At 38.1% G+C, this 23,145-nt stretch overlaps 1 protein-coding gene across 2 annotated transcripts in view; it reads left to right on the top strand.

The window, feature by feature from the left end:
* Positions 1–2,180: 2,180 nt before the first annotated feature.
* The window catches only part of TWN2 (valyl-tRNA synthetase / valine-tRNA ligase (VALRS)), a 46,956-nt gene continuing 25,991 nt past the window's right edge, over positions 2,181–23,145 (top strand). The window contains exons 1-9 of one of the 2 annotated variants that reach the window (XM_089154605.1): positions 2,181–2,562; positions 2,648–2,721; positions 5,864–5,967; positions 6,086–6,136; positions 6,898–6,960; positions 7,167–7,336; positions 7,475–7,547; positions 18,542–18,607; positions 18,731–18,814. In XM_089154605.1, coding sequence (XP_089010731.1) covers positions 5,965–5,967; positions 6,086–6,136; positions 6,898–6,960; positions 7,167–7,336; positions 7,475–7,547; positions 18,542–18,607; positions 18,731–18,814 — 510 coding nt within the window. In that variant the 5' untranslated portion in view covers positions 2,181–2,562; positions 2,648–2,721; positions 5,864–5,964. The remainder of the gene's footprint in view (positions 2,563–2,647; positions 2,722–5,863; positions 5,968–6,085; positions 6,137–6,897; positions 6,961–7,166; positions 7,337–7,474; positions 7,548–18,541; positions 18,608–18,730; positions 18,815–23,145) is intronic. The other variant, XM_089154606.1, reaches the window with a different exon arrangement.

Consider the following 23,145-nt stretch of genomic DNA (forward strand, 5'->3'; position numbering starts at 1 on the left):
TCCTGCAATAAGAGTCAAAATTCAATGGAAAACAAAATTGCTATTGATCAATTTCCATTATAAAATGAAAAGTTATTCATCATTGTACAAATCCCACCCACCTTATAGAAATCAATAACTCAAATAGTAAGTAATAGCATAGAAACTATAAGCTCATTCCCTAGGCTCCACTGGATAGTCCTGAAACAAATCTTCAAACCAAAAAATCCTTTTAAATTCCAATTTGTGATATGATAGATTGTCTTGAAATTGGGTTATTGTTTTGTGAGAATGTTTATTTATTTTTTTCTCTTATATGAAATCCGTCTATTTTTTTAATAGGTATTTAGTTGATATGCAAAAGGAATACCCATGGGTTGGATAAATATTTACTTAATTTAAACAAACTCGGTACATTCAATTGGGCATTTATACTTAATCCTTCTAATTGTTCCTTACAAGTGGTAGAATGACTTTTAGATCTTTGATTTTATGTTCCATTTTTCTGATAGTCTATATCAACTACCTAATGGTAATATGATGATTCAAATAATATTTAATGTAAAACTATAAAACGGGTTGCGGTTTGGGTTTGGGTTGGTGCGGGCTTTGCCATCCTCAGCCCAAACACAACCCATTAAGGTTTGGTTCGGTCCAATTCGGGTTATAATGGGCCGGTGCAGTTTGATTTTAACAGTTCGAGCTACAAATTGACACCTCTATGTTGGGCACATACCCATATAACTTCAAGTCATGAGTTGTTTCATTTAGCTCTAGTTAGATATTAATGGACTGAGGGTGGGAGTGGTCTCCAGCTGATTTTTTTTTTTTTGGATTATTTCTAGCCCATTTGATTGTTTCCAGATAAGCATGCATAGGGAAAGCTCAAGTGCAATATCCATTTCCCCACATTTTGCATTCATGTAAATCAAAACATTTTCTAATGTTAGATTGAAGTTAAAACCTTGGTTTTTCACATAATGATGTGCTATCTTCCCAGTCTTGAAATCCTTCAACTTAACACAAGCTAATGCAATTGAGATTATTCACAGTATCAAACAAATCCTTTTCTCTATTAAAGCGGAAAATTACCTCTTTGTTCTCTCTGTTGGGGAATTCATTCGTCTTAGTTGCATCACATTGTAACACCATACATTGGTTGCTAATTAGAAAAGGACTATACATAGACCTGTAAACGGATCGGATTCGGCTCGGATACACCAGTATCCGAATTTCGGCAAAAATTTAGAAAATGCATCCGAATTCGAATTTGAAACTTTATCGGATATCCAATAATAATCCGATCTGATAAACTATCCGATTATTGATTAATAATTGTCACTTTTTTATATTTTTTATTATAAATTTCTAATTCCGATTACCGAATACTATTTCCGAATCCGATTGTTGGTATTCGAATCCGATTATCATCCATTTTTAAAGAAAAATGTAAATACTTTACTCTATCAGGATAAATTTTTATCCGGATATTATCTGATCCGATAAACAATTATTCGAATATGAATCCGGTTGCTTAGCGGACGGATACAAATATTTTCCGGTAAGAAAAATTCCAGATACGGATACCCTTAAACGAATACGAATGCGAATTCGGAGGTAAATTTCGGCTATCCATTTACAGGTCTAACTATACAATTGTAAAAGGTGAAAAAAGAAAAACATTATACAAGCAATAAAGGTAGCTATGTTGTGAGATTTTGGTTGAAAAAAAGTAACTCAGATAGCTTCATAGAACCTATATACAGTAGAGAATCAATACCAAGCTCTCATTGGCGTCTGAAGCTAATATTTATGTGTGTAATGTAATAAATTTACTTTTTTTTTTAAGACATCAGCATACCCAAAGGGTATTACCATTTTTACGGAGAGCATTTTGTAGAAAGAGGCAAAAAAAAAAAAAAAAAAATCCATCTAGGGAAAAATAGATTGAAAGATTTAGGAGTTGTATGGTAACGATTCTGGTACACTTATTCTGTGCCATTTGTCCACTTTGGCACAGAAGTCAGCATGGTAAACCGGTTCAACTTTTATTTGTTGGTTTAATAAAACTGTGTTAAACCAGGCATTTGACACAGTTTTTCCCCATGCTACGAGTGAAGTTCTGACACAAACAATTCTGTTTGGAAACGCGGGGCACAAGTGAGGCTCGCAACGATATTTAGGATTATCGATGTAATTTTCACGCTAACCCTAAAATTCATCATCACTCTGGTATCTCTCAACTCTGTCGACGCCCTGGTTATCGTCTCTCTCAACGGTCATCTCTCGCAGCCCTAGATAATACCTCTCGTCTCTCTCGTCTGTCTCTCTGTTCTCTCTCAACTCTCTGTCCATCTCTTGACTCTGTCGTCTCTCTCGTCTCTCTGCCCCTCTATCGTCTCTCTTTGGCTCTGTCTCGTCTCGCTCAAGGATCTGGGTTGCTGGACTCTCTCGAATTTGTCTGCCTGCTTTGTATTGGAGGTTGAAGAAGAGCATCAAGTCGGGCAAACCCATTTCGCGAGAAGAGGAGCCCTTGCATCTGTGACTGCCCTCCTCCTTTGTCTCTCAGCAATATCGCCCGTGGTATGTTTTTGTTTACTCCTTTTTTCCTTGTTCGGATTGGAGTGAAATTAGGGCTTACCCACTGGTTATGGATTCTGCGCTGTAGTTCGAGCAAGGTTACCGAAGTTGTGGATTCTGCTCTCAAGGTCTCTCACCTCGTCTCTATCATCTCGCTCAAAGGTGTGTATGACTCTGCTGTGCCAGCCCAACTATTGAGCTAGTGTAACCTCCAATTTTGTCCAGATAAGGCCATCTACAGTTCCTGTTTTTGAATTGTATGCTAATCCTGTTACGACTTCTGTGCTTAGACTACGATCGAGAGGTTGAAATGCAATTTCCTTTCTATCACCTGTTTCTGAGTTAAGCTTTTGTACAAACTGCTGCTACGGCTCTTTAATGGTGTGATTTGGACTGTAGAAAGCTAGAAATTTTCCATGTTCTTTGATTAACTTAATTAAGTTGATGTTGCTTGTTACTTTGCACTTTTGATCGTTTTCTTGTTATTTCTGTGTCTCCATTACTATCCCTTTTGTGTTGGCTGCTATTTACTTGTGGGTGTTGAATTATGAGTTATGGCCACTGATTAGGATGGGTTTCATGTATTACATCTAATGAGTAGAGGATATGTTGCTCATTTGGATTTTGAACTGCTGTGTTGATGATGGATACTGTTAGTTTCTAACTAATCTTATAGTTACTAGTTTCAATTGTTCTATAGTATCTCCAAGTCTGTCGATTGGATTGAACCCACACTTTAAAAAGTTTAAGGAATTGAGGACACCTCTTAATCATATAAATTTGATGCCTATTGGATGTCTGGATTGGGAGGGATTATCACAGAGCTTGATCTTGCTGGTTGCCTGATTATGCACTTCAAGATCTAGTTGTGGGTGGGATTCTAAAGTACACCCTTTAGTTAGATCGAAACCATTAACATGTATAAATGTTCCAAAGCCAAAGGCATTAATGGTTAGTGGTCTTTTTATTGTAGCAAAATCTTTATAATACTGAACTGGAGTTCAACTGTTGCTGTCAACAAAATCTCCTTTTAACATATTTTAACTCTGGTTGTATTTTCTAGAATTTCTTTTTTAAAAGTGAGAATATGACAGTCAGTAAGAACTATTGTTTTTTTGACAGTCATGGAATTTCTAATGCTGCATTTTTCTGGATTTTTATTAAATGGGTGGGGATGTTCTTGATGGTTTGCCTAGTGTCACTTATTTTCTTCAATATACTTGATTGTATGTGATCACCTGTGTATGAATTGAACCAGTATATTTATGTATTTTTAATTATTTTATATTTATCTTTTAAATATTTTATTAAAAAAATGTGTCCATTTTGGCACAGAAGTCGTACATACCATACAAGATTTTGTGCCAAGATGGGCCAGAGAAACGTGCCCATCTTTGTCCAACCATACAAGATTTCACTATAGATTTCTGTGCCAAATTTGCCCACTTCAGCACAGAAGGATAAAAAGTGGATTCTGTGCTGAATTGAGAATTTTGGCACAGAATGGTTGCCATACAACCCCTAGACTGCTTTTAAACCTCTTCTCATCTCAGACGAACCTAGCCGCTGTCCCTTCTTCATCTTCTATAGGCAGTCCTACAAATTTTTATATTGCAGCATTTCGTCTCTCCACCTTCTTCGTCTTGGCGTTTCGTGGTGGTGGGATCGCTAGAGCACCAGAGGCATCAAGGTCAGCCTGTCAATGAAGCAATCGGTTTTTCTCCTTAGGATTCTTCTGTGTTCATATAGATTCTTCTGTGTTCATATATTTTTTTTCTTCCTTCATCATAGGTATTCTTGTACATTCATATTTATTTTTTATTTGAATTGAACTAATTGAAAATAATCAATCTTGTCTTTGGGTACAATGTAAGAACAAAAATTCGAGCAAAGGACTCTGCTTGTATATAGTGTGAGTATGCATTATGCAACCGTTGGTTTGTCTGATAGCTTCAATTTTTAGTCTTTGCGTTCTCAATTGAGTATGTACTTATTTTGTTTTAGAGTCTTCCCTGTTTTCTGAAATCTTCCTTGCTTAGATGGAATGGTGCTGGTTCAATTTCTGACATCTACTAGATGCCTTGGTTGAACGATGGATTTCAGCAAAGCCAATTCCCTTGGAAGCTAGTTTGTAACAAACAAATGGCCTTGTTTAGACTGGGGCTTCATTGCTTGATGGTCCGAGCAAATTGGCTGGCCACCTAGGAGGTTAAATGCGCATAACCTCTGCTAGTAAAAACAACCAACTGGTTATGCATTTCAGATCCATGTCTGTTATAGGAACTTATGTGGTTTTATTCTGCAGGAAATTGTGCTTGATTGTCATCTTGGTTGACCTTTCCAATCAACCCATCGTTGATGATGTGCATTTTGTCTTGTTTAGTATAATGATAGGTGGTAAATATTTTATCATATCCCAGTGTTTATTTTTTAACTCTAACAAATGATAATTTCATATTTGTGTTTTAGAAAAATATTGACATATTGCAGCACATTGGCATATCCCATCTGTCTTTTAGAAATCCAACGACATATTGCATTGGCAGCTCATTTTTTAACTGAAGGTGATAAGGCCTGCATTACAATGCAGCACTATTGTGGCCCCTTTAGATGGTTTTCTTGAATCATAATTGTCATTTTTAATAACTTCCTTTTTGTGATGAACCTTATTTTTATGGGTTTTATGGATTCTATGATGGATGATAGTTTCGTTCCTATGATGAACTTTATGTCTTGGATTTTTATGGTTTAAAGATTACGGCATGAACTTTATTTTGTTCATTTCATGAACTATACGATGGATGTTGTGTAGACATTTCTTGGATTGAGAAAAAGGGCCAGAAAATGCTATTTTTTGTTCATTAAGTTGTGAATATCTGTATTTGAGGTCCCTATTCTTTCTTATAAAGCAACCTTATTGAACTCATGTTAAATGCATCAGTATCATTGCCATACGGATTTTATTTTCCTGGAGTTCTGTAGAAGTATTATTGCCGTCTAGCCATTTAATTCCATGGATATCTGAATCTATATTTTGTTGTTCCTGCGCTTAGTAGCCAATTTTATTGACTCTTTGGTAATGTGTCTTGGGTGGCATATGGACGATGGTTTAACCAATAGCAATAGTGTCGGACCAGGTTCAACCCTACAACACTTTCCATATAGCGCCATTGAAAAAAGCTCGACCTTGCAAAAGTTTTGTTATGGGATGCATGTTTAGAGAGAAATTTCTTGATAATGGTTGAACCAATGGTAGCTGTTTGTATGGTCGTGTGTTCTAATATCTTAATGTTGCATTGTCAAGTTACAGAGATCCTTGGTGTTGAGAGACTGCAAGAAGTGAATCTGTCCATAGTTGCTTTGATTTGAAGTTTTGAATCTTTCTGCAACTTATCTGACAGAAAAATGGTTTGCACTTCATCCTTGCTCTCTTTGTATATAATTGGTATTTAAATATCAATACAAACAATAAATAGGTGAAAAATGGTTTCTAGTGTTCTTACACTTGAAATGAATTGAACTATAGGAGCAGCCGGAGGCCGAAGATCTCGAACGAAAGAAAAAGAAGGAAGAAAAGGTTAGAATTATAATTTTTGTTCGGATGATATATTCTGTTCGATTAGCGTCTTTTGATGTGTTTTTTTTTGGTAGTCTATGATGTGATCATCGTTTTGTTTTTCAATTGAAGTTTAGTTAAATGATGCCGTTTTTTAGGTACAAATAAAAAGACGTCATTGATGGATTGCTTATCTGAGTAGATATTTCTTAGTGAACACATGACGACGAACATATGCTATTTGATATTTGGAGGAGCTTCCAGTGTTCTCGTAACACATGAACTTGAGTGTTTAATAAGATTGATTGGGCTTTATGTCTTTAATGTTTTTTCTTAGCCTATTTTCTGTAAGGGGGTATTTGGCCATCAATTTCATCTTTTGGTTAAAAAAATTCGAACTCCAACTGTACAACTCAATTCAAGTGAAAACTTGAACTTGCTTCTTCCTCCCAGTTTAATTTTCGTGGCCATGTTATACATGTTTCCCTTAGTGAAGTAATTGGTTGGTTGATTTCTTCATGCCTATGTTTTAAAAGATTTAAAGTAGTTCTGCCGAATGGTTGTATATCATAGCAAGGCAGCTCTCACAGTTTGCTCTGATTTAAACAAACTGCATTGTGTTTTCTTGCTTGGGATCACTTGCTGTAATTCAGAATGACATTTCATGGGAGTGCTTTATTCACTTGTTTTGCTATCTGAAGCCTGTGATATCGTGCTAGATTTTCTTTTGTTTTACCTTTTTAGTGCTCTTGTTGAGTGACCATTTAATGTTAACATCACAGGCTAAAGAGAAAGAGATGAAGAAGCTGAAGGCTTTACAAAAAGCAGAAGCAGCCAAACTTCAGGTATATTTGTTAAGATCTTTTTGTTGTTAGTTTGGTTATTTAGTGATTTGAATGGAGAAATACCATAATTTTTTTTTATGGTCTGGAGAATTACCTTAGTTATCTGAAGTTTCTGTTATTGAAAGAATGTACTGACAAGGATCAGTCTCGTTTAATGTTTAAAATAATCGTTTCTCCTGAATTTTCTTTAATCTTTTTGTCCTCAGGCACAAAAAGCATCCAATGTGCCGAAAAAGAGTGAACGTAAAAATTCAAAAAGATACGCTGAGGAAGACAATCTTGAGGATTATGTTGATCCATTGACTCTGCCTGGTGAGAAGAAGCAGCTTTCTCGTCAAATGGCAAAGCAATACAACCCGAGTGAAGTCGAGAAATCGTAAATCTCCATTTGCTGTTAAGCTTTAAAGGGCAAATTCAATCCGTATCTGAAACTTATTAGAAAAGGAAAAGGGGTAAAAAGAAACTACTACGTGTCTCTAATCTTTATTTTCTTTGTATCTTACACTTGATCTAGATGGTATGCATGGTGGGAGAAATCAGACTTTTTTGTGGCAGATTCAAAAAGCTCTAAACCCTCATTTGTGATTGTAAGTTTCTGAGACTTTTTTGGATCTTCTGAATTGCATGATTCGCATGGAATTAATTAAGGCCATTTTCCTGGATGGCTGGAAGCATTGCGGCAGTCCTTTCATTTATTTATATTTATTTTTACTGGCATTTTGAAAGCAAGAATATTTCACATAGTTATGACAAGTCTATGGTCTAAGTTGTTAGGTTTTTTCTTTCATATAAGAAGGAACAGCTTGCATATGATCAAAAGCCACTGAAAGGTTACAGCTGTACCTGAATAATCCATTATGTTTAATTATGGTTTTTGAATAAAGCTGACTGAAGGGCAAGGATCCGTGTAGCTGAACTCATTTAGTTGGTGCAAGGTTGAGTGATGGAAACTCCAAACAGCCTCCTCAACAGAAGCAGCAAGAAACCATAAAGCGCTATGTTCTTGCGCACCCCTAGGCGTATTTCATCATTTTCTTAAATTTTATCCTCTTATATTCTTATTTAAGCTGGACTCTTTCTAATTAGAAGAGTTCTGGTCTTTTATTATTTAATTTCAGATTGTAATTTGCAGATAGGAGTTTGAGTTCAAGTCCAAGTTCTAGGTCTTTCTAGATAGAACTCCATAGCATGAACTTCTACTTGAAGTCTTTATTCTTTGGCTATAAATTCAAAGTCCAGGGATGTAATAGGTCAGTTTTTGAATCAATAAAATAAATGAGAATTTCTAGCCAAGGAGATTTGAATAGGGTGGGTGTAGGGTTTCCAAGGAGGGAAACCCTGCGGCAGCTTTAAGTAATCTTCGTCTTCAGCAACTGCAGCAGCGATCCTTTTTCACAGTCTTCATAAAGAACAGCAAGTGCCCCATCCCGGCCCCAAACCCAGCTCTATGCCTTTTGCTAACTCACTTCTTCCCTTAACACTGTGACACTTTTCTGGAACCCTTTATTGTTGTAATTCCAGAAATCCCAATCCCTCCCCTGTAAGACCTAATTCATTAATTCCCTACAGGAATAGCCTTTGCTACACTCCAAAACTCTTCGGTTGTGAACTGAAGCGCCACCTGTACCTTTGGAAACCTATAATTATATACTAAACCTTGCACAACACTAAATCTAACCTGGAAATTCAAGAACAGCAAAAGATTGAAATATCAGAGATGAAAGAAAGGAAAATTCAATTAGAAAACACCTGGATGGCAGCCTTCTTTCATTCCCATCAACCCTAGACCCTTATACACACCCTAAACCCTAGCCACAAGCCTAAATCCCTAGATTCCCTTCGCTGCAAGCCTTAAAAAAACTTAAAAAGGCGCTGCTAATCATCCAGAGCGGTAAGACAAGTCTTTCCCCTCCTTGGTTTGTGGTAGGACCCCCGGGACCGCAGTCTTAACTTTCCCAACTCAACAATCAATACAGCATTCTATCGATATCTACAGATTTCAAATATGAAGAACAGCAACAGAATAATATGGGTAATTTTCATTTGGACCCCCTGAGGTTTGGTCCATGTCACTTTTAGTCCAGTTTAAGTTTCCTTTTGCATATGGCTCCCCTGTGGTTTTAAAAAATGATTAAATAAGGACAAGCATAACAGAAACCGTTAGTTTCATAAATTTTGTGACGAAAATACCCTTGTATCCTTTTGAATTTTATTTAGTTATTTTTTATTTTAATCTACTAAATAGATGCTAAAATAAATAATAATAAATAAATATATTAAAATCTTACGAAACTATACAAAGGCAAAAACAAAGGAGTTTGAAAACAAAAAGGGGATGGTTGCTCTGCAAGTTCACAACTGAAGGAAGAAGACGAACAGTCCGCTTCTTCAAATCCATCACTTGAGCCGGTTCTTCCTCTCTGTATCTCCTTCTCCAATTTCGATTTTTTGCACCCTGTTTTGGTCTTCCAACTAAGAATTTATAGACGGCGACGCAAGCAAGGTTTAAACAATGACTAGCACCGAGCTTCTTGGTTCTGTTAGGGCTTTAAGGTTCACGTCACCATCACTCGATTTCAGCCGATGAAGGAAGGATCAGCCCAAGCTTCCTCTTGACATTAACAAACTATGATTCTCTTCCACAGATCCACCTGAAGCCGATGAAGAAGAAAATAGATAACCTTGTAAATCTCCAACACGAGAGGTTTGCAGTCACATAGAGAGATGAAGCTTCAATCTGGGTTCTTGCTCTTAGAGTTCTCGTTTTGTTTCTCTCAGCTGCAGCTGCAGATCGATTCCAATACCTCTACATGCCCGCTTGATCTTAGCTATGTGTAGACGATCTCTTGGGATGATTCTTCTTGCGGGGAGTAATTACCAGCAAAAGATGAGCCAAATGGAACAACAAGCGATTGCTGGCAAACCCATCTCAACCTCTATGGAATTGCTTTTTCTCGGCGTCTCAAAGACACCTCCCTCTTCCAGCTCCCGGATGTCAACACCTCCACAGCTTGTTTGGATGCCTTCCAATCTAGACTCGATTCCCTTTCTCTCCCTTCGAACCTTGTTTCATCCTCGCTTCACTAACCCTAGCCGCTTTGTTATCGGTTCTACTATGTGTGTAGGAATTCAAACCAAGCAAACTGGATTGACAAGTGAGGTCATACTACCCTTTAAACTCGGGTGTTCTTCCGATTTCTCTGGTACTACCCGTGATCCCCGCATTGCCGCAGGTCAAAAGGTTCAAACCAATTTAATTGCTCTCGACGACAATATATCTCATGCCACTAATTGCTTGTACTCCACAATCCTCTAAGCCGGTGGAATTGTCAATCAATTTGGGCCGGAGATCGTCAGACAGACTTCCCGCATTTTTGGGCTCCCAATCGATTCTAAAATGGATGGAAGCAGCAGCAGCAACTCAGCTCTCGTGCCTGCTTTGACTGGTGCTGGTTTGGCTATTCTGATTTATATGTTTGGTGGCATTGCTTTAGGAAAGGTAAGCCTGTTGGGTGTGATGTGGAGAAGTTGGGAGCGAAACCGAGATTGCGTTGCTGATCTTGAGAAGGCAACTAATTATTAGAGAAGAATTGATTGGGAAAGGTGGACGGGAGTTGTGTATAGAGGGAATGAGGAGGGAAGAAAACATAGAAATATTAAGGGGATGAGAGTTCGTAATGAAGTTGAGCTCACGAACGAAGCACATGAATCTAGTCCCCGAGACGGGAACAGAAGAGGAAGATGATTATGAAAGAGGCTAGATCCTTAATGTATGAGAAGATATAATCATGTTTTGATAAAGAAGAAATGAGAGAAAATGAGAGAAAAGATAAAGAGAGTAAAGAGTAGAGAAGAAATGAGCCTCATGAATCTAGTATCAAAGTTGTCAAGAAAACATAAGAATGTTTTAAAATTGTGAGCTAAAATATGCGTTTTGTCGAAACCAAGGAGAGATCAAGAGGAACATGGAGAAATTTCGGCAAGCAATTAGGTTATAATATCTAATCAAATGTACAATCTATTGCATTAAAAAGGTACAATAGATCCACACTTGACATGGAAATGAACTATGAATTGCGCATTACCCAAAGCAAGTAGTCATAGCTGATTTATACGCTCAGAAGTAATACAAAAGAAAGCGGAAAATTGGATGTGGAAATAATACAAATGTGGTTATGTACTCACTAGGGTCTACATAACGGAGAAGAACTATCAAACAATCTCCTTATTGAGCTTATAAATGGTAGGATAGGCGCATCCAAGAAACCTCTTACTATTGTGGGACATGTATTATATTTGTTGTTGTTAATGATGTCAGTACCCGGGATGGTTGGGAAATCACTCTCTACTTTTAATCCTCTGAATTTAAAGGAGACTATAAGAGGCCATACATGGGGCAGATATGACCATGCAGAATTTGAAAGTAAGGTAAAAGCGAAATAAGTAAAGTAACCTGACTAGCTAATCACCAAGCTAATGCATTCTAACTCCATTTAACTGTTTAAGAGATGGAGAAAGGAAATGAACTAAATACATCCTGTTGCGTGTAAAACGAGATCTAATTCAATTCTTTCTTAAATCTGATTTGCAGCAGTTGAACACTAATTGATAGAAGCTTAATATCCTAACACAAGATGAGGTGAAAAACCAACAAACAGAATAGAAACAGATAAAACGAAACCAAGGAAGGTGGATAATCTTTACTACCCTTCTCGTCTTCATAAAAGGACTGACAAATCATAATATTAACTCAACTAACCCCATACAAGTTCACAAAAACTAACTAAGATGAAAAAGTAATTAAGGATAAACCAACATTGAATTGATAAGCTATGTTAAACTAATCAGGAAACGGAATAATAAAGGAACCAAATTGAAAAGGCTCTAAATTCATGGGAATGAACAAACTAAAGGAAGAAGTCCATCAACATTGGTTTAATGTATGATTCTCTATCAGCAAACTCATTGGTTTACCAACTAATGCCTAATGCAATCCATGATATTACAAACCAACCACATTGTGCCAACACTAAAAACAAAGACACTTTGGAAAAGCACAAAAAAGAACAAAAAGACAAAAAAGTTTGAAACATTTAAATTCACCAACTACAACATTCCTAAATCCAGGCAACTCCATATGCAAAATCATCTTCACTCCAACCACTTGTAGATGGACAACCCTCTAGATCAGTCCTCAGCTCCAAAGCAACTTTGACCTACAAATGCATAGTAGTGAGAAATAACATTAGTTGATTGCTCATTGATAGAATGTAATATATAACTAAAAAGTTGGGAAGACCTCTTATTGGATAGCTTGCTAGCGAAGCACCGCCCTCTAGCATCGATAGATCTTATGGAGAATTTTCTGATCGTTGCCAATGAGATGTAGAAGATTGTTGAGACAACCTAGTTATCCTTGGGAACTTGACTATCTTGGGAATCGGTGATTTGCTCCTCTAAAATTCCATAAAAACAAAGAATAAAGATATTGTAGGCATTGAATGGTTTAAACTGAATAATGTAGCATGAAAATAAGCTTAAAAATGTTTTAGGTCTATTTAGATATTTGAAGAAATAAAGATGTTGGAACATTACCTCACACATCCGCTGCTAGTAGATTTGGTAGAAGATGAGCTTTCTTTAATTGAACCACCTTGAGGATCCCTATTATGATTAAATGCCTGCATTGGCATCTAATGGTGAGACCCTTCCTAATATTTTCCTTTAGGGGCTCATGGGTTTTCTTCCTGACTTATGTGGTCTACCAATGGCCTTTGATAAATGGAGGAAGGAGTTCCACATCTTCTATGGAGCTAGGATCAGGCATAGGATCAATCATTCATGATATGTTAGAATGTATTCTCTCTACTAAAGTAATGATCAACATACTCCTACAGGCATAGGTATCTGATACCAAGGCATGCAAGGATGGAAGAGAACATAACAAAGACAGACAAATTACCATGCCACCACATACGCCTAAAGCTATCTGACCTCAACATATGTTCGGCGAAATTGGGCTACAATACCAGCCCCTTGTTGCTCATCAAGTCTTCTCCGATCCTTGGAGTGATTGATTCAATAAAGTTACACCCCTTTGTCAACCTTTTTGCAACCTCCCATTATCTTGATTCTAATTTGATCAACTAATGTTAGGATTGGCTTTTCTCTACAACTTCCTACCCAGTGGTTGAATGATTCACTTACATTGTTAGTGATGTGATCACTCTTGGACCTATGATCAAATGCATGTTTGCTCCACATTGAAACAGGGGTCTTCATTAACCAATCATATGCAACCTTCTTTTCCTTTTCATTCCTTCCATAGCTTCTCAAAGTCAAGCACATTATAAGCTCTAGTGGCAGCCCAAAACGACTTCCTCAATGCAGGCCCATTGCCAAATAATTTCTTGAAATTATTGTATAGGTGCCTGAACAATGTCTGTGATTTGCCTCAGGGAAAATGGTTGAGATTGCTTCAATAAGACCCTACAAATAAAGTAAACATAATCTTTAGATGACAACATTATATAGTTGATTAAAACAAAACCAAAATAATGGGATTACTGACATACCTTTTGCTTGTCTGTCATAAAGGTTATTGGAACATAAGGGGCTTTAGTTGTCTCATGCATGTCCAATTGATTGCTTTAAGTGATAAAGGAAGAACAACCAACTATCCTGCCTAGATTGACAACACCATAGGCAATTGGAAACATCCCATTATTTCCATCCACGACATGCAGAAACTAAAACACCACCATAATATCCCTTCAAATGACAACCATCTAGGCCAATAAATGGCCTGCAACCCCTCAAAACCATTCCTGCAAGCATCAAAACACATGAAGAGTCTTTTAAATTGTGGATTTAGACCACCACTCCATTCACCTCTTGTCTGATGTATCCCGTCTGGTACTGAATCAAAAATGCATTACCCTTGTTCTTCTTTTTATCAATTTCCATAATCGCCAACTTATAATATGACTTTAAATGGGTGCCATCAACTTCACTTATTGCTTTTCTCCTTGCCCTATAAAGTCTCATATCACTTGTCTCAACATTATATTGTTCTTTTAATATCTGTCTCATTGTCTCTACACTCATTTTTGGGTCTGCCTTGATCTTGGACCCAATCTTACTCACTATCCAACTTGCAGTGATAGTTTTTCCAGCATCTCCTCTTTGGCATGTGTGATTGTCATTGATTGTCTTTATCTCATAAGTAATTCCATCTCTGGCCAATGGAGAAGCATGGATCCTCCATGCACATCCAGGCTCCTCACATATTGCAGTAACTCTATTTTTTTCATTCTTCTTCATCATTGCAATAAAGCCTTCTTGGACTTGATAGTCTTTCAACACTTGTCTGAAATGATTTACATTATCAAAATATTGCCCAACTGCTAATTCAATTTTTGGGTTACTATTCATTCCCTTGGCTATCATGTCATCTGGCCCATCAGGTTCACATTCAGAATATTCATCCTCTATGTTATCCTCATTTTCTGCAGCCTTCTCGACTTCATCATCAACATCTTCATCATTAATGTCATCCTCCTCAATTAATTCATCACTGTCTCCAGCTTGCCAATCATCTGATGAATCACTTGGATCTTGCAGTTCCAACCATTCTGTGGTGGTAATCATCTTGGTAGGCTCTTCGCTTGATCGGGATGCAATTTCAGAAGCAACTATAATAGACGCACTACCAAGAGATATTAAAGGCTTTTCAACAACTGGTCTATTTGAAACAGTATCACCACCAAGCACTGATAGAGCGTGTCCGTTCACATAAGTTACATCAACTAGATCAGTCATTTGCACATTGTAAATATACATGTTGATGTACACCTGATCCTTCATCACATCAAACATCTTTAGGAGATCCTCATCTGACTTCACATCTATGTCTTCAGTTTTACCTGGTGTTACATACTTTACACAAAATGTCACAGATCTTCTAACAGGTATGTAACTCAAAACTGAATTGTAAATGTCACCAAGCATCTCTAGATAACTAAACAAGTCCACATCAACTAATCTCTCTTCACTGTTGCTGACATAGTGGTAGACCAGTTTGCAAACATTAAGATCCATGATGATATGTGAACCTCCTACAAGACAATATAAACAATGAGAGTGGAAGGTTAGTTTCAATAATAAATGGCCAGTACCAAGAGTATTACATTATGTTGCACGACCAAGAAGCCTAGCTATTCTAAAAAAGATGAGATACTTAACAACATAGTCAAGAAGCCTGTTCTAAAAAGGGTACCATAGGCTCATTTATTGTACAACATAATATAATGCTTGAATTTGTGGGTCTCAAATTTGACTTTTATCTACACAGGAACGCTTGTCTTTATAAAGTTCAAATACAATTACAATAACCTTGATTAAACAATAACAAAAGAACAACAAGAAGATATAGACTTACATATACACCACCTATTCATTGTTTAACTTTTGTCTAAGTAGCAATGCATACCGCTTAATGTAAAACTGAGTAGAATAAGCATATAACGCCAAGAAGTCACTGCTCAAGTGGGGTATGGCAACAACACATAATTCCTGCTCCTAATTGTGCTTTGTGGAGCGTCACATTAAAATCAGGACATGAAACACGATAGGACAAGCCTAATCGAGTAACTTAGAGGAGGCACTACTTTTTGTTCTCTATAACTCGCCATTAATTGTAAGAAATAGATCAAGAGGAGCAAGTAATTATTTTGTCGCTGCAAACAGCATGACTAAGGTCCATACAGATTGCACTTTGATAAAATGTGACTATGGTAATTTCCTACTAACCAACTCTACCACAACTATAATTCAATTTCAAGCAGAAATTGGAGAAGGAGATACGAACAGTGAGAAATAACCAATCGGCAGAATAAAATAAGAATAAAAAAAATCAAAACCTATATTGAGGGTTGAGATACGAACAAAGAGGAATAACCCAAGTGATGGATTTGAAGAAGCACACTGTCCGTCTTCTTCCTTCGATTGTAAACTTGCAGAACAACAACTCTGTTAAACTTCAACGACGGTAACAAACAGCACCAGAGAGCTATGAATTCAGACCAGCAAAACAGCAATATAATAGTGAAGATATAGCTTGCTGAATCCAGACTAATACTAATACTGACTGATACTACTAACTGATAAGAACTTGTGAAATAAAGAAAAGACTAGATGACAAGAACAGCTCCACTCCCCTGATAACCAGAACCTCTGCACATCCAGAGCTTCCCCGAGAGGTCTTCCCTCTCCCACAGCACAGCTTGTTTCTCCTATTTTCCTCCTCCCTTTTCCCCTCCTCCCCTGCCCTCTCTTATTTTCTACCTTCCTAACAGACTCTCACTGCTCACCTATCCTTTACTGCCACGTGGAGGCTCCTAATAGTACTATGCCATTTGTTCCCTGCTGGTTGGTTCCCCCCCTGCTCTCTGTTGGTGCTGATCCCCTGCTTTCTTCCTTATGCTTCCTATTGTAGAGGTGAGTTATAAGGGGCTTATCAGTTTGCATCATTGAGTTTTTTGTTGCAACATCTTTAATTGGTCATTCTTTTCCTAATGATTTTGGATGTATGTGGAAGCTTTGAATGTTAGTTTTTGCAAAGACATTTCTGTAGCCATGGTTTGAGAACTCCTGTGATCGCATTGATTTTCGTGGTTTTGACAAGCCTTGAGTTGAAACCATATTTCATAGTTCATACCAGATAATGATGTAATCCTAGATCAGGGGACAGTCGAGAAAATCTTAGCAGTAAATTAGGGTTTAATCTTGCTGTCCGAGGTCAATTCTCAGTCAATTCTTAATGAACAGCAGCTGTATATGACCGACTAAATCCTGCGGTAAGGGTTTTTGGCTTCCAACTCCTACGGCTAGGGTTGGGTGTTGACTTAGGGATGATGGGGAGGGTTATTAGGTTCAGCGAAGGGGTTCTGTATTGGTTCTAGACTGAAAACAGAATCTGTTTTTCGATCATTTTAATTTTAGTTTCAGTTGCAGTCCTAGGGTCTGGGTTTATTGGATAAGATAAGCAGAGGGTCTTCTTGGGTTCAGGGGTATGAAACTAGGGTTCGGCCAGGTTGACTTAGGGCTGGAAATTGAGAGAATCAGTTCTGTTTTATTGTTTTGTAATTTCAAAATTAATTTCTTAAGGTTAGGGTTCAGAAACTAGGCTTCCAAATTGGTTCAAGACTCTTGGTTAGGGTTACGGTTTGGTCCGATTGGGCTGACATTAGGAGGGAAGGTCACTAGGGTTAGGGGGAATGATGCTTCTAAAGTTTGGGACAGATCTAATGGTTAGATTGTTGTAGGTCTGACCTTGAATTTTAGGTAAAAAGTCCAGAAATCCTAGAAAAATAGAAAAGAGGGTGATTTGGGCATTAGGGTTATGGTTTTAGATTTAGGGTTTTGAAGGATAAGGGAAGGCTGTGGATGAGCAAGGAAGAAGGGCAGGAGCAGGGGTAGGGTTGCCCTCACTTCTTGTAGGAGGCTTGAACTGCAGAAAACTTGAACTAATGCTGTTGGCCTGCCACAGGCTTGAAGAAGGGAGAGAACAAAGCCGAAATCGCAGAGACTAGCAAACTTCAAATCATAGAGACCCTTCTTGGATCCCACGACTCTGTCTCCTAGCTCGGTCTTTGTTTTGTTTATTAATCTCATCAAATCTGAATTGTTACAACTGAGATGGCTTATTTATAGCATTACAAAAATAGGACTCAATGAACAAATGACAGACTACTTGGGAATTCAATTTGGAATTGAGTTCCTTCTTAATCTAAAACTTACTTAGCAACTAGAAGAGGAATTCTAATTAGAACTCCTAACCAGAGACTTGCACAAGTAAACTTCTTACTTTAACAAGGAATCCCATTAGGAATAGAATTCCAACCAGGACTCTTAAACATATTAAGACAAGGTGACAAACCACTAACTCAATCAAAACAAAAAGTAAATATATCCCCACAAAAAGTATGCCGTATTTTCAGCAGGTAGCTTCAGGAGGACAAAAAGTATGCCGCTTCTCCTCACGCTAAAATATATCCTGCATTGCTTGTTTCTTTTTGCATAATGTGCTTTTTCTAGATGGATTATATACTTTTTTTGTGAGTAAACCCTCCATAGATATATGACTACACAGGTTAACAGCCTCATGCAGGAGTTGGCTATAAAAAGATTGGGATATTTGATGCAAATCTTTTAACATTTTATTGAATCATCATTTTTTTGTCTTTCTTTTCTCTAGGCTACACACTTCTATGATGAAAAATGATCCAATATTTGGTGCCTTAGTAAGGTTTATTGAGTTATTGTTCAAGCTGGCATCAACAAAATTCTCTATGTTTTTGCTGTAGTTTTTGCCACTTGATACTTGGTACTTGGACTGGTGGAGGATGTTTTCACCATGTTTGATTGGTGAACATTTTGCAAAACTATTTTAACTGAAAGCTTTTTCTTTCTTTCTTTCCACTCCCTCTCGCTTCTTCTTCTTCTTCTCTTAAGTGAAGCATCAACCAGTGTTGGACAGTTATCTTCTTGTGACCTGCGTTTGCCTTTCTTGCTTCTGCAGGTCTTGCCACCACCTAATGTGACTGGGGCATTACACATAGGCCATGGCCTTACTTCAGCCATAGAGGTAACCTAATTACACCTCCTTCTTAGTGGTGGAAGGAAAAAAATTGTTACCTAATAGAGTGTTCTTTTTTTTGTTGGTGTTTGATGATTTTGCAAGTACTTAATTTGTTGATAATCCTTGCAGGATACAATTATCCGTTGGCGCAGAATGTCTGGTTATAATGCTTTGTGGGTGCCAGGAATGGATCATGCTGGAATTGCAACTCAGGTTTTAATTCTCCTTGAAATATTTGATGGCTGGTGCAGCTGGTGCCAGGGATAAGAGATATTGTGATGGAACACAATAGGGGGGAGTCTCCCTATTGTGGTTTACTTGTTACTTTAGGTCTTTACTTATTATTGTCCTAGTCTGATTGAGTATGCTATTAAGCTTTAGGCTTGATTGGGTACGAGTTATATTTGAGTTTTATGTTTCTTTTTTTATTCTATTTTTGATTAATCATAAATATCTATATTGGCTGACTGCATTCTGACCTACCAACTTCAAGATATAGATATTTGCTTGAATTTTCATACTCCTTAAATCCCCTGAGTCAAGAGACCCACGTATCTTCCAATTTAGCCCATCCAAATTCAACCAAACTTGATGAATCATGTAATCTTTACTATTACCTTCTGTCCATCCAAGTTCCAGTCCATTTGACACTTGTAGACTGTGAATCTTCATATCTAAAATATTCACCCCGTATCTCTGTGATGTTTCTTAGGCCCATTTGAGTTGGCTCTGTTAAAAGATCTTGGAAGATTGGCCCTCATTCATTTGAGGCTACATCAAGGGGCATATTTGGGGGTTTTGCTGGGTGTTTTGTGCTGTGATGGGGATCAAAGTTAGGGGCTGTAGTGGTTGTATGATTTCTGTAATTTGGGTTGGAAACTGATGTAGGGTATTGAGATTTGATGATTCTTGGAATGGGGTGAAAAAGAAGGGATTGAACCAACCATAAGGGATTTCCAAACAAAAAGTGACAGGTATTGAAGAGGGGATGGGGTAGCTGCACCAAGGTGCCTGGATGGGGGCCATGTTGATTCTTTTAGTCAGGTGGATATGGTGTTGTACATGGCTTTCCTCTCAGCGATGGCAAGGTTCCAAGCCTGGTTTGAGGTCTTGCGACAAATATCAAGAAGTGGTAATCTCAAGTACAATTTACAGTTACAACTCGTTGAAATTTCACCAAAATATTGAAATTTTAATTGAAATTCAGTCAACTGACTCAATTTCATTTCGGACCATGTTTTGTCTTGGTAGGCTCAAGATGATTGAAATTTCCTGAAACTTAGTATGTTGGTATGTATAGATGGTTAATCAGCTTTATAGCTCAATACTCATAAAGAAGTGGGGAAACAAATCCTAAACGAAGGACTTAAAACCTAATAAACATATGACTTGGGCACATAAAAAGGGAGAAATGTAAACATAAGAAAAGGCTGTCATCCCCTTATAATTTTAGTTGGACATAGTTACACTAAAGTATCGCTTGAGAAAAACTCAAACTAAGTACTAAGATGCTTTCCTACTCATGGTATGGACCTTATTTTGGATTTCTAGATGAGGTTTGTCGTGACTTAAGACCCTAGGAATGAAACTTCAGTTTGGTGACCAGTTTTGACCAGCCTCGAAACCAAGTTGAGGTCAAAATTTTGATCAACTTGGTCGTAACTTGGGAATTTTCCAAGGGCAACTCAATGGATTGTGTTTGGCCCTGTTTTCATGGATTTTGCTTTGTGTACAACCTATTTAAAGCTTAAACAACACTGTGGCACATGTATTTTGCTAAAATTACCAATGAAGAGTTATCATTCAAGTGTAGTATAATTGAGAGGTTTTGATAAGACAAATGACACTATTAAAATTGAACAAATTACACAAGTACTTTAAATGTTTTGTACAAATACAATAGCCACAAAGTAAATAACTAAAAAGAAAACTTATGCTTGCATCTTCACTCAATTCCAAGATGAGTTCCTCGGTGGATCCATCCCACGAGACAAGTAGTATTGGTAAGTTTTGATCCACTGCTCTGTATACTAGACAAAGTCTCCCATGTCATGGAGTTGGAATATTTATTCAGGTAGTCCTTTATTGTGAATTTATAGGTGTCATCATCAACACAAGCTAGATATCCCAACATAGGGAATGTATCAGCAACAGTGTAACCACTGTAAGAGGATGATGATGAACTGGGTTAGCTGGGTTGGGTATGATGGAAATCCAAAGATGGAGTCCACAAATTGATGCACCTGATCCCGATCCATCCCATACCTGTGTGCAGACATATAACTAGCATGTGACCCTCCATATCCATAAACTCCACCATATGCTTCCTAAGGACCATAACTACAACCCAATAGGGTTTAGATCCAATGCTCTCCATGGCACTATCTATGGACTAGGAATCAACAAATGATAATGGTCATCAGTATTTGGATCCTCCACCTTTAGGCTCCTCCAAGCTGATGGATCCCATTGAAGCTTGCATCAGTTGTAGGGACGTGATGCCGGTGACGGTGCACCATTGTCTTGATCTGGTGTTGCATGCATGAACTGAGATTCTCCTGTGAACTTAATTGACCCTGCCCGACTCCTAGAACCAGTTAATTATATCATCTAGTCCTCTTCCTCATGTAGAGAACTCAATCTAGACTAGGCTCAGCTGGTGCTCCACCACCACCACCACCGCCACCGCCACCGCCACCGCCATCATCAGTAGCTTGACTAGGTGCACGAGTCGCATCATCATTCATGTTAGACCACTATGAGTCACCTTCACTAGCTTGGGATGCAGTAGGGTGTGGCTCGAATGGATGGGGGTTCTGTGTATGTGTTCCCTCATTTGTGGCCAACAACTCATCCACACATCTGCACCCATTTGCTCTGCAATGTGTCTACTAGGTCGACCTCCCTCCTTATCCTCTCGGTTAACTGAAATTCCAGAATTTCGGTCGAAGTTTTGGTGGCTTTCACCGACACTTGGACAATGCTTAGATCCATGGGATTAAAGGCCTTTAACCTATATATGTGCACCTTAGGCCTTTACAAGAAAAATAAGCGTAAACTGGAGCTTGATCTGCATCACACTGTTAAAGTGAAAACATGAAGAAGAGACGACGGGGAAAAGATGGAAGTGTTTGTTTTGGGGATAAGTTGACGAATGTTGAATAAGCATATTGGATGGGAGAATGAAAAGGCAATGCATAAGGGAGATAGATAATAGAAGTGATTTGAACCAAATTCTAGGGTAGAATTCGGCCAGGCTTAGGGTTATGGAACTTCAGGTTTTAGACTCAATGCAATGCTGTAGTCGAAGTTTTGGGTCTGGAGTTTAGATTTAGGGTTAGGTTTATGGGTTTTTAGGGTTGAGTGGAAGAGGATTAGTTTTCGGCTGCTGTCATGAAATTTCAGAACTGAAATTGAACTTGGGGTTTAGAAAATTTGATGTTTTATAATTTCAGGTTAGTCTTAATAGGTTTGGTTGGTTCGAAGCTTCCTACTTGGGTAGGGACTCTTAGGAAAGTCAACTAGGGTTAGGGGGAAGGTAGAGTAGAGGTGGTAGATGATAATCCGAAAAGGGTTTGAAGTTGATTGAGGATTTTGGGAGTTATAGAATTTGCAGTAAAATTAGAGTTTAGGGAAGGGTGTGATCCATCTAAGAGGGAGAGTGGGTGGATTGGGGTTGGGGATCTAAGAGTTTAGATGGGAGGAGGATAGCTGCTGCCACAAGGAACAGGGGAGGGTGGGGATGCTTACATGGGCTAGGGGAGAGGGAGAAGGGGGCTGGAATGGGGGTGGGGTGGCTGTACTTACTTGGGAATGAGAGAAGGTTGCTGGAGTTGAAGGACTGCTGCTGTACTTGAAGAAAGCTTGCTGAAAACACACTCTGATGGCTTTGTCAGGCCCTCCCCAAAGGAAATTCATCACTCTCTTGCCTCCAAAAACTCAATCTCAATTTTATTCATCAAATCAACTTGTTGAGAATGGAGGCTTTATTTATAGCCTCTAAAAAGAAAACAAACTAGGACTCAAAACTAGGAAACCAATTTGGTTTCAGACCAACACTTTACTCCTTAGTATGACGTTGACTGGACTAAAGACACTATTTTATCATATCTTACTCTTGGAAGATCCAGTTTGGAACCTAATAGTAGATATGGAATCCAAACAAGGAAGAGATTGAAACTAGGAGATTCCAACACAACCCAGGAATCATACCAAGGACTCTGCAATAAATTACAAAATTTTGACTCAAATAAGAAAATAAAAGTGGATCTCTAATAACAACCTGGAAATGGGACCCTTACTTAGGACTCCACAAATTCTACTGAAATGACCAAAATACCTCTGGTTCAATTAGGGGCTGTAGGGTTTGCACAGTAACCCTAGGCCCTTTGCAACCCCTGGAAGCAGTTTACTTCAAGAAGGGATGTTAAAAGCGACGTATGGGTGAGGGACAGATTTAAAGTGGAAGGAGGAGGCGATGTTCCACAGTGAGTCATGGGAGGTGGGTGACCTATCAAGAGAGAGATGAATTAAGGATATCAGCC

The sequence above is a fragment of the Hakea prostrata genome, chromosome 5 (genome assembly GCF_041222555.1).
Source record: "Hakea prostrata isolate BN-2017 chromosome 5, UWA_Hpros_2, whole genome shotgun sequence".
NCBI classification, from domain to species: Eukaryota; Viridiplantae; Streptophyta; class Magnoliopsida; order Proteales; family Proteaceae; genus Hakea; species Hakea prostrata.